The sequence below is a fragment of the Passer domesticus genome, assembly GCF_036417665.1.
Source record: "Passer domesticus isolate bPasDom1 chromosome 8 unlocalized genomic scaffold, bPasDom1.hap1 SUPER_8_unloc_1, whole genome shotgun sequence".
NCBI lineage: Eukaryota > Metazoa > Chordata > Aves > Passeriformes > Passeridae > Passer > Passer domesticus.
The window spans coordinates 1,517,423-1,529,856 of NW_026989900.1; the positions used below are offsets into that span (position 1 = coordinate 1,517,423).

Consider the following 12,434-nt stretch of genomic DNA (forward strand, 5'->3'; position numbering starts at 1 on the left):
CTACCCCCAAGCACCCAGAGAAATACTTGACACTGATAGTCTGGGGCAGAGCTGAAACTAAAGTATTTTAATGCCAAGAGAGAGAAAGTTTTATTGCTGAATTCATTCTGCAAGAATAATAATGGGAGCTTTTAGTCTCCTCACCTGCCACACATGTGTATTGTCAAGGTTTCTTTTGGGTTATGACTGATTTTGATGAATCTGTTCAGAACTCTGATGTTGTTCCTGGCTAAGGTGCAGAGATGATATTTCAGAGCCAGATGAGCTCAGCACATCTTGTGCAATGCAGAATTTCCAGAACCAGACATTCAGGCCATGCAAACTGATACTTTTTCATCTCTGTGCAAAGATCAGTATTAGGACATCCCTGATGTACCACACACTTCTCAGAGCTGTCCCTTTCACCCACCTCTCCCCAGTCACTTCACAGACTTCACTCTAAGCAGTTTCTGATAGAGCTCAGTAGCACATGGGATTTAATCCTGGTTTTTCTTCATCTTCTCCAGAGCTGTCTCCAGACGTGGTGTGTGGGCACTGTCTGGCAGCAGCAGCATTAACCTGTCACTTCCCTGACACTGAGGTTCATGTCACAACTTTTCATCAAAAGCAGCAAATCAATGATTCCCACTGGGTCCCACACAGATCCATGGGGAGTTTGTGTGGCTGCAGTTCCAGCACCAGCCCTGGTGCTCAGAATTTCAGGAGGAGATACAGAAGGAATCAGCCATTCATAGAGAACAACATGAGTTTGCAGGGCCCAGATCCCCACAACAGAGTCCCCAGACTCTGCATTTACACTTTGGCCTCTGTGCCTTACTTTTCCTCTCACTAAAGTCCTGACAGTTTATCTCATGCTCAGGTTCCCAAGATAATTCAAAGCAGCTTTAGGAGCAGGGATATATGGGAACTGTCCCAAGGCTCAACAAAATTTCTCTCCTCAGGCCTGACAATTCCAGCTAAGGAGAGAGGAAAAGCCTGCATGAAAGAGGTGTGAAATCAAAGCAGTAATCAAATTGAGGTATAATGAGAGCAGCTGAAGAGGTTTTCAGTGTTCAGAACAAGATTAGCAGCTCCAGGCACAGGAGGGATGTGACATTTTCCCCGTTGTAACAACTCTGTCATGCAAATTGCATCTCAAATCCTCCTCCCCAGCTCTGGGACCTGTTCAGCCACAAACGTGGTGCTGAATTTTTAAAGCAAAGTGGAAGCTGGTCAGAGAGGTGGTTTGCAAATAAAAATCACAGAGGACAGTTTGGAAGCACCAGCTGGAGCAGAGAGTGGCAGAGCCTGGCCCTGGGGGGCAGCACAGCCACACAACACATGCCTGAAACTCTAAGAAATAAAAGAACTTGCCACTGGTTTTCCCTCAGGGGCTACAGAAGGTGCTTTATGGAATCCCTGCTGCCTTCACACTGCATCAGCATGCAGGAGAGCGCAAGGATGAAGATTACAGCACCTTCTGCTGCTGCTTCCATCTCCTGACTCAAATCTCCCCAAAATCTGTCACTATTGGGCCTTTCCAAAGTCTCAGATTCACTTGGTCCTTGCAGGATTTTGGTTCTGAGGAGCATGAAGGGAGATAAAGGCACTTGCAGACACCAGAGATGCAGTTGGTGCCTGAGGTGCATTTCACTGCCCAGGTTAGTGCCTCTAAAACCATCAAAAGCAGCCCCTTTGACAGCACCAAGCCAGGAGCAGAACTCCAGGGTCTGCACATGGTTGGAAATGTCGTTGTTTAATATTCCTCTCCCAGTCTTTCATTTCATGGTGCCACTGCAGGGGTTAATCCCATCACTCAGCAGCAAGTCTTGGCAATCAGCTTCAGATGGATTTTTAGTGCTGAGCAAATAAGAGGCAATTTTACTTTGTCTCCAGTGAATGAAATTTCACCTAAATCAGATGAACTCTGTGTTCTGAGGCTGGCCAGGCACTAACCACTGCCAGGTCCCCAAGCCTGGATGTCAAACTGCTCTAATATTGAAAAGTTCAATTTATTTGGCTTTGTGTACAAGATTATTCTCTATCAAAAGAATTGGGATCCATAGAATTGCATTTCCAAGCACTAAACTCAGACCAGCCACAAAGAGCACAAGAGACAAGAAAAGAAATAGAGATTTCTAGGGAGATGGAAATTGAATGCTGAGTTTTGCCCATTATAGAGTTCCATAAATTATCACCTGCCAGTTCCTTGCCTTCACTTGTGTGGCCACCACTGAATACACTCACAGATAAGAAAATGTTTGTCCTCCTGAAAACTGGGACTAGAAGTAGAAAAAGGCTCAGATATATGAATTAAAAGACAACATAATGAAAGGAGCTGCCTTATAATAGCAAGATATGATGGACAGCAGGAATGGCTGAAGCCAGCAGAGATAAGTGCACAAACTGTTCATGCTACAAAGACTTCCAACAAAACCTCCAATAACCCAAAAGCAATGTTTTGTCTGGCAGAGCTGATAGGAACCCTGTGCATTTAATTCAGTCATTGACAGCAAAGGGAGATCAGCTTGAAGCCCATTTGCTCCACTACTACTTATTTTTTTTTCACCCAGAAAATGAAATTACATCTACTCTTTGGGAAGAAATTACTGCTTTGAGTGGTTGAAGGCAAAGAGTTTCTTCCCATACCCACTCGTAGTCAGTCACCAAGAGAAATATTTTCTAAAAAGGTCTCTTCAAAATTTTGGAGTGACTTTCAACATAAATAACTTGGCCATTTTGCTCAAAATGATGAGGGAATTGAATTGGGCTCCCTCAGCTTAAAAAGAAGTGTTTCTTCCTAGTTCTTCACAAAGAGGAACAAAACACTTTGTTGCAGAAAACTGAAGGGAGGAAGAGGTTCCTTTCCCCCTGAGCTGCACAATAGGAGACAATTTTGTCACCAAGAGGGAATAAAACCCAGGGAATTTCCAGTTTTTTTGTGTAAGGGAAAAGCTCTGAGGATCACAGCTGTGGGAGACACAGAGAGGGAGGAGCAGGGATCTGCTGGGGGTTTTGGGGTGGGGGACAGATTAAAGAAGTGTTCAAGCAAAACCTCTGAGAGCTCAAGACTCCATCCCTCAGAGGAGAAACTCAGTTTGACCCAAATGCCATTCAAATCCAGCAAACATTGAGGCATTTCCCAAAACTCTGCTGGGCCATCAGGTACCACCCAAATCACTCTGTGGGACCAGGGCAGCAGGTCCCTGGCACGGGACAGAGATGCTCCCCTGGGAAGCCACCTGCATTGCCCGTGGGACTCAAGATCTACTTCTGAAGACCCCAACATCCAAAAACCTTGACACTCAATGCCTTTAATTTGGGGTTTCACTTCTCCACTTGTCTGTTGTCACTAGGCAGCTGCTCCAGTTCAACACCCTTCTGATGGGTACAAATTATCTCCTAATTTCCAGCCTAAACAGGAAATTACTTCCATTCATTCTTCTGTAAGTATGGGGAGCTTGTACCTGATTTGCTCTTCCTCTCCTAGTGTGCATTTGTGCAGATAAAATGCCTAAGCCAGGAGCATTTCCTTGTTTAAATCATGTCATTTATTTCATTCCCATATAGTTGCACGGATTTAGCACTGGCTCAACACTCAGAATGTTGACAGCACAAAGTCCAGTTCTCACACCAACTCCTCCAAGTTTTGGACCAATTCTGCAAAGAAGGAAATACAGCAAAGAAATTCCAAACAGGGGCCCTAATAAAGATAATAAAATGCCACATGCCTATGTTTGCTGCAGGGAAGAACAGTGCTAATTATTAAATCATTACAGACAATTAAAGCAGCAGAGGGGAGGAAGACAGTGCTATCGTTGGCAGCTCCCCAGTCCTCTGCCCCTGGCATGAATTTCATAAAGCACAAATCTCCCAGCAGAAATCCCTCAACAATTGATTTCCTCCTCGTGGAACACAGCAGGCACACACCCTGGCTTTCCTGGCCAGAAAAGAAGAATTTGCCTCAACGTTTTTCCCAGGCACGCAGCTGTGATGTCAAATCCCCCTCCCTGCCCTGCCAGGAGATTGCTCAAGTGACAACTTTCTGTAGGGTGACAACCCTCTGGAGAGGCACAGAGAGCTTTGTGTCAGTGTAAGGCACCCCCACAAGGGCAGATCCCTCATTCAGGCTCCATCTTTGTTTACAAGCAGTTCCTAGCAGAAAATTCGCAGTGATTGCATTTCCCCAGAACAGGTAATTTCAAGCACATTTTTCTCTTGAGCTTTTCTGCCTTTCACAAAAGCAGCGTGCCAGGGATTGATTTGGAGCATCAGGAAACATAGCAACACCCAACAGCCAAGACCATCCAAAGCCACTTATCAGCTCATCCCTACATCTTCTGGACTCACTTGAATGCCCGGGAGAGTCTGAAAAGCCAACTGTTTTCCAAGAAACTTGTTGTTTGTTGTGCAATTGAAAGGTAAATGACAGGGACAACCAGCCCCACACAGGTGCCTCAGGCATGGGAAGGAGCAGGAGGGATCCATCCCTAACTGGCAGAGGTGCAGCTCAAGTGATGCTCACTCACTATTTGGGTTGCTTTTTGTTGCTTTTACATTAACAACGCATCTCCACACCACAACTGTTCTCTCTCCCTGCAGCCACATGGAAAAAATTCAGTGTTCTCTCACCTCTTTCTGTCCTCTCTCTGCCTGAAATAATTTTTCCCCTCATACAACCAGCAAAACAGGGTTTGTTTTCATGCTGGAAATAAGTCCACAAACTCTTGACTGATTTCAATAAGGAGAACATCACTACAAACCACCCATTACTCAGATGCCCCAGGGCAGCAAGGGAGGCAAATTTGACAACAGAGGTGGCAACACCAGCCGTGGGTAACAGCATCACATTCTGCCTCTCTCACGGATGCTTTTCTTCCCAATCCAGAAAATTCCCTGTCCTTTTTAGGGCTGTAGGCGGCTGCTGCCTGCCCCAAAAAATGAGGAGCAAACCAAGCAGGAATGCTGCAGAACATCTCTGTTCCTATGATAGTATTCTGCTGAACCCATAAATCTGCAGAAGAATGGGCACTGCCAACTTCTGATTGCAGAGGAAGGAGTTCATCACATCTTTACTGTAAATTAGCATATATCAGAGATGGAGAATTGATTGCCAAGTAACCTGCAGAGACACAAAACTGTTCTGCAGTTTTCTAGGACTCACTCAGCAGTACAAAAAGGTTATTGATGCAGTTGGGGAGTGTTTCTGTACAGCATGTGCACCTCCTGACATCCCAGGTGGGGAAAAATTTACTTAACATTTGCAAGGAGAAAGCAATTCTTGTTATTAAAAAAAAGAAAAAAGGAGAAAATAAATAGAAAATCAAATTCATGGCAAAGAGTCTCATTAAGAGTTTGCAGAGTTTGGTGAAAACCGGTTATTTACAAGGAAATAATTTCCATCTGCCTTCAAGTGGAGTTGTGAAGCAGGTGGAGATGGAGATGTCTCACGCACTGAGTGTGCTCCTTACTGACAAAATGACACTGATATTACCAAGTATTAGAAGTGAAAAACTTCAGTGATAATGCAGCCCTCCAACACAAAACACCTTCTCCCACACAGTCAGCACTTGTCTGAAATCATTCCCCTTGGCAGGAGGCCCTGCATGGCCTGGTGAGTTCTGCACTTCAGAAATTATTCCCTGTGGAAAACACAGAGGTGTACCTTTATGTCTTGGCTTTTTCTGCATCTCCTCCACAAGCATGCAAAACTTCTTTTTGGTGTGGTTATCTATAGTTTCCACCAATATGATTTCTGATGGGAGCTTTATTTACCCAGCGTGCTGTGAAAGCCCCAGTCAAAGACCTCACAGCTTCACTCCGCAGGGAATTAAATTTGGGGCTTTGCTTTGGGGCTCAAATTAGATTTTAAAGAGAGAAGAGCCAGGATTTCCTGACTGTCACTGCTCTTGGGGCTGTTTCTGGGGCCCACACTGAATCCAGTCCCTCCCTCACTTGCTCAAGCATCCCCGCTATGGCCATGAGCATGGGGTGCTGATGAGCAGAGAGCAGCAGCCATAAAACTCATCTTGCAGTAATCCCTTCCCTTTTCCTTTTATCTTTTGCATTTTAAATTATTTTTATTATGAGTTTTATAGCACACCATTTCCTACTCAATTCACCTTAGTTATCCACCTTACAGTTTTCTCCATCACACTGACATAACCAACACAGCTCATGCTCTTAGCACTGAATTTTCATGAGCACATACATGGCCACAAGAATTATGATGTCCTGTTGAAGTAGGTCAGGCTGGTATTAATTGTAAAACAGAGCTGTAATAAATTATTGCAGTCCAAAGCCAGAAACAAGTTTCACTAAGCTCAAACCAGGCCTTTTGCTTTTCCCTCTTTTCCTTACAATAGTTGATGGTATTGTAAACTTGGTACTCCACAACGTCTGTTGGTCAAAAGAGTGTGGAGAAAGGTGCCAACTCTGTGTAATTGCACGGGAAAACGTTGTTCCAGAAAACAGATTTCAACTGTTTTGTTGGTTTGGGGTTTTTTACAATGAACATTGTACAAAATATTAGATAATTTCTCTAAAGTGAGAAGAGGTGAAGATGAGTCATTTCACTGTCATAACACAAAAGGGAGGGGAAACCAGAGTGAACAAAGCAGCAAATTCATTCAGTAGCAATTTGCACTCCATAACCCTCTGGTGCTGAGGCTTTTAGGCCAGAGGAGCTCTGCTATTTAAGCAGACAAGGCAACACATTAAGCTGTTGCTTAGAGATATTGGAATATATTGCACAGAGCCTGCTCCCCAGTGAGATCCCCAAAGGGCTCCCAGCTGGTTTTCCAAGGATGCATTATAGCCCTGTTGCAGTGCTGCTGTTTGTAGAGACTCAGCTTTTCCAAGCAGCTCAGCCAATGACAGAAAGGTGACTTTTCAAAACTGAAACTTCAGATGGCATTAAAAATGTCAAAGTGAATACTCATCTCACTTGGATGTGGCAAATACTGAGGGCTCTTAGCAGATGTGTTACAACCAGCTTAATAGCAGCTCAATAATGTATATTCCTGCATTCCAGGACTGCTGATGGATCACAGCACTGCAGGCACAGGAAGGACAGTAATCCAGAGAAGAGCTGATTCCTACCTGCTGACTCACGCTAACTTTGGGCTAAAACATCCTTTTATTTTGGTTTTGCTCTCATCCTTTCAAACTAGGATTCCTCCTTATGTCTTAGTCTTCAGCTGTGCTGGGGAACCTCCTTGCACACTCTCTGTGCACATCTGATCAAGGCAACCAGCAGGAAACAGAACCCTGTTAACAAATCCGTGGTCAAGAGAACTCCAAAAGGAAACAATTAGCTGTGCCCCAGAGTACTGCAGCACCAGGTCCCATCACATCCAGGGCTTTTTCCTCACAGGTCCCACAGGCAAATTAACAAAAGCTGTCACTCATGTGGACTGACGGAAGAACTCTGACACAGAGAAGCAGAAAAGCTCCAAGTCCAGAGGACCAATTCACTCATAGATTGATGAAGCAGATTAGTTTCTCCTGCTTCCAGAGTTAAGGAGGATGAGGCAGCAGCATTTCTGGTAGATTCAGAGCCATGGAACAGTTTTTTCCCACTACTTGTGGCAGCACTGACACAAGGGAAGGCACAGGCCACTGCCCTGAGCCCCTCACATGCCACCAAGGTGATCAGCAGCACTGGAGAAGGGGAAAGTCCCCTTCCAGAAACCTTCCTCTTCCAAAAGGAGGTTCACACTCACTTCCACCTCTGGAGAAAAGCAGGAGAAAATGCTGGAGAATAAAAGTATCCTGGAATGGAAGCAGATTTTAATTTCTCTCTGGAGCATGGCTGCTTGAAGCCAGACCAGAAGGGAGTGGGAGAGGAAATGAGGGTATTTAAAGCAGCATTCCCTCTGCACTCAAAATTCTCACAGATATGTATGAATTGCAGCAGGACTGGCACCATGTCCTGGCTCCACTGTCACCAGTATCTACCAGAGCTCCCTTAATTAACACATCTGACAGCACAGCTCCTGCTGGGAGCCAGGCAGCCTCTTGTACCTCGCCCACCAAGGCTGGTGGCACCTCTGGGTGGCCCCAGCCAGCACCACGGGGCTGGGAAAGGTGTGGTAGAAGAGCCAGGGTCTCCAAAAACTTCTGGGAATGATGACTAACCCATTGCAGGAGCCTCCCAAACTCTTTCCTGGCTGGCAGGAAGCAAACAGCTTCAGTCAGCCACCCACAAGCTCCTGGTGCTAACAGCTTTTATTCCCCATCACATCTGGTCTGAGGAAATTGCTAACATGGCGTTTGTGTAGAGTGCTCCCCTGCAGAGACAGACGGGGCAGTTATTAAAAACAAATCCAACAAGGTGAGGTTTAACAAGGCCAAGTGCCGGGTCCTGCACTTTGGCCACAACAACCCCTGCAGCACTACAGGCTGGGGACAGAGTGGCTGGACAGCAGCCAGGCAGAAAGGGACCTGGGGGCACTGATGGACAGCAGGCTGGACATGAGGCAGCAGTGTGCCCAGGTGGGCAAGAAGGCCAATGGCTCCTCATCAGGATCAGGAATGGTGTGGCCAGCAGGAGCAGGGCAGTGATTCGTCCCCTGTGCCCGGCTCTGGTGAGGCCACACCTCGAGTGCTGTGTCCAGTTCTGGACCCAAAATTTAGGAAGGACATGGAGGGGCTGGAGCATGTCCAGAGAAGGGCGACAAGGCTGGTAAGGGGTCTGAAGCACAAGTCCTGTGAGGAGTGGCTAGGGCTGTTTATACTGGAGAATAGGAGGCTTCAGGGAGACAAGGCAGTGTCAGGGCACGGGTTGGACTTGATGATCTCCAAGGTCTTTTCCAACCTTGCTGATTCTGGGATTCTCTGAAACCACCCTTGCAGCAGGTGCAGGATGAGCCCTGGGCCTCCTCTTCAGAAGCTCCAGCAGCCCAGGTGCCTCAGCTTCTCCTGCCAGCCCCAAAGCCCATCCTGTCAGTCCTGCAGAGCCTCTGCAGCTCCTCCTCATTGCCCAGAACAGGGAGCCCCACAGGCAGACACAGCAGCCCAGATGTGCCCCCCTGGCCTGGGGTGCCTCTAGCAAGGGAGCAGCACCAGGCACTGCAGGAGCCTGCCGACAATTCCTGCAGCACTTGGAGGATGATCCTGCTCCCCAAGGGACGTTCCCATGGTGCCAAGTCAGGAACTGGAATGGGGAGTGGGGCCAGAGAGGAAAGGGCAAACAGGGATGGGCTGTTTGCAGGGGAGGGAACAGCAGTGGACAATAGGAAGAAATTTGTAACAGGAACAGTAAAGAAAGCAAAGGTGAAGCAAAGGAAATGCTCAGGGCAGTTTGGGGGTGGCTGCCAGGCAGCCCTGGCTCTGAGCAACAGCGTCTGCAGTGGCACAGGAATCCCCCAGCTGATGGGAACAAACTTTCTGGCTGACTGCAGAGGCCAGAACAAAGCTGAGTGGTTTCCCTGGTGTCCCCCAGCCCTTGCTGGCCCCAGGGGCTGATGGCATTTGTGCTCCCTCAGGTTCATGTCCCCACAGCAGCAGCATGGGGGTGCTCCCACCTGCTCTCTGCAATGCAAACAGGGGCTCCTGAGCCAGTGCTGCTGTGTCTCTGCCTGCAAGGATGCAGCACCTCTGTGAGCTGGGGGAGAGGCCAGGGCTGCAGAGGGGGGATGTTGTTGGCAGCTCCATCAGGACGCTCTGGGACGCTGCCCTGGGTTGTGCAGCGCACTGGGGATGGATCAGCCCCTGCTCTGCTGCTCCTTCCCGTCTCCCCCAGGGCCCTTGCAGAGCCCCAGCCATGCTGTTTGCCCCCAGCCTGCCCACGGCCAGCCTGGGGCTGCTCAGCCTGGGGCTTTTCTGTGCTGAGCATTGGCCTGGTTGTGTTCTTGAGAGAGCCTGGGCAAGGAGCCTGCAGCCCCCAGGGCCTGGCCTGAGGCGTCAGCGCTGCCCCAGCAGTGCCCATGGCCTGTCCCTGCTGCAGCCCCGGCACTGCCACCCCCAGGACTGTGCCCGGCCCCGAGAGCACTCAGGCCCTGCAGCAACACCAGGGCCACCAGGGCAGCGGGGCAGGGCCATGGCAGCAGCACTGGCAACACCAAGTGCTGCTGCTGCTGCTGCTGGGCACAGCTGCTGTGCCAGCACTGCTCTGCCCCCAGCTCTGCACACAGATATTGCTGCTGCAGCTCCAGAGAAGGTAAAAGAAGGGCATGTTTGCAGAAAACTTTGCAGGGAGATCCTTTAGTTCCTTTAAAGCCACCAACAGCGCCGCCCCTCATTAACAGAGTCTGTGGCCACAGAAAAGTTAGAGAGAAATAAAACGAGAAATGGCACAAAAATTACCTTTATTTGTGGACATGAAAAAACTAAAACAAAGGACAAAATACCCATAACCAAACTAACAAGATGTATCAAAAATTGCTTTTATTACAAGTGATTTTGTGACATTGTCCACCAGTTTAATGTTCCTGAAAACATGCAGTCATCAGTCTCCACACAGCAGCCTTGAGTTCTTTGTTCCTCAGGCTGTAGATGAGGGGGTTCAGGGCTGGAGGCACCACTGAGTACAGAACTGACAGGACCAGATCCAGGGATGGGGAGGAGATGGAGGGGGGCTTCAGGTGGGCAAATATGACGCTGCTCAAGAACAGGGAAACAACAGCCAAGTGAGGGAGGCAGGTGGAAAAGGCTTTGTGTCGTCCCTGCTCAGAGGGGAACCTCAGCACAGCCCTGAAGATCTGCACATAGGAGAAAACAATGAACACAAAACAACCAAGTCCTAAACAGATAGAAAACACAAGAAACCCAAATTCTCTGAGGTAGGATTTGGAGCAGGACAGTTTGAGGATGTGTGGGATTTCACAGAAGAACTGGCCCAGGGCATTGCCCTGGCACAGAGGCAGGGAAAATGTATTGGCTGTGTGCATGAGAGCATTGAGGAAGGCACTGGCCCAGGCAGCTGCTGCCATGTGGGCACAAGCTCTGCTGCCCAGGAGGGTCCCGTAGTGCAGGGGTTTGCAGCTGGACACGTAGCGGTCATAGCACATGATGGTCAGGAGGGAAAACTCTGCTGAATTAAAAAAAGCAAAAAAGAAGAGCTGTGCAGCACATGCTGTGTAGGAGATGGTGCTGGTGTCCCAGAGGGAATTGTGCATGGCTTTGGGGACAGTGGTGCAGATGGAGCCCAGGTCGCTGAGGGCCAGGTGGAGCAGGAAGAAGAACATGGGCGTGTGCAGGTGGTGGCCACAGGCTACAGTGCTGATGATGAGGCCGTTGCCCAGGAGGGCAGCCAGGGAGATGCCCAGCAAGAGGCAGAAGTGCAGGAGCTGCAGCTGCCGCGTGTCTGCCAATGCCAGCAGGAGGAAGTGGCTGATGGAACTGCTGTTGGACATTTGTTCACTCTGCCCATGGAGTCCTGTCCAAGGAGGAGACAGTAGTAAGTCAGGGCAGACTTTGATGTGTGATGTCCAAGCCCTTTCTCCCAGCCCTCCCCCTGCTGCTCTGTGCCACCCAATTTTCCTTTTCTCAGAGTTTTTCCTTCTGCCCTGTGCCTGGAGCTCTGCTGGGATCTGGCCCTGTTTCTATGATGAGCAGGGGCTCTGCCCATGGACACTGAGGAGTCAGCTCTATTCTGCAGCAGTGGGGTCATGGGAATGGGGACAGGGGCCAGTCCTGGGCTTGGATTTCATCAGCGCAAACTGCTCCTGAGGCAGAGGAGCTCGGCAGCACCTACTGTCCCAGGGCTAAGGAACAGTGGCAGCCAAAGGCAGTTTGAGAGGGTTTCCTGCTGTGCCCAGGGAGATCAGAGAGAACTGAGCAATGCAAGAGCAGTGGCTGTGACTCAGTGAAGGGTGAGGGGAGCTGCTCTGTTGCTCCATCTGTCTCCAGCTGCCCTTTTGAGATCCAGGGCAGTTCCTGTGTTCCCCTGGAAATCAGCCTGACACAGCTGAGAGCAGAGGGACCCACAGCAGAGCAAACTGGCTCAGCCTTTCTCAGAGTCTCAGCCCCACTCTGGCCAAGGACACTCCTGTCCCTCAGTGTCCCCTGGAGGCAGCTCACAGCTTGGATGGCATCCCAAGGACACACCAAGGGTCATGTCCATGGCATTGCTTGAGGAGAGTTGGCTCATTGCCAGCCTGCCCTGCCCAGAGCTCCCCGGGCATGGGGAGCTGGGACACCCCATTGCTGAGCTCAGCCTGCACAGGAGGAGCCCAAGGGCTGGGCCTGACCCTGCAGCTGGAACTGCCATCCCAGAGAGACCCTCAGCAACGCCAGGAGCACGTGGGCAAGGCAAGGAGAGAGAGAGCCGGGCCTGAGGAAAAGCCTTGCCTTGCACAGCCCTGCACAGCCCCTGCCAGGCAGCACCAGGGCAGGGCAGTGGCCCTCAGGCCCTGTCAGCAGGAATGGGCACATGGCAGGAGAGATGCCCTTTATCTCTGCTGCTGCTCTGCCAGCCCAGGAGGGACTGAGGGCCCCGAGCCCCCGGGCTG

At 49.5% G+C, this 12,434-nt stretch overlaps 1 protein-coding gene across 1 annotated transcript; it reads right to left on the reverse strand.

The window, feature by feature from the left end:
• Positions 1 to 10,403: 10,403 nt before the first annotated feature.
• LOC135291585 (olfactory receptor 14C36-like) lies at positions 10,404 to 11,336 on the reverse strand. Its single transcript, XM_064405866.1, has one exon. The coding sequence runs from the start codon at positions 11,334 to 11,336 to the stop codon at positions 10,404 to 10,406; it is 933 nt and encodes a 310-aa protein (XP_064261936.1).
• Between the last annotated feature and the right edge of the window lie 1,098 nt (positions 11,337 to 12,434).

What these genes read in the sequence shown, in the direction of transcription:
- LOC135291585 (XM_064405866.1), bottom strand. Translation starts at nt 11,336, where the DNA reads ATGTCCAACAGCAGTTCCATCAGCCACTTCCTCCTGCTGGCATTGGCA.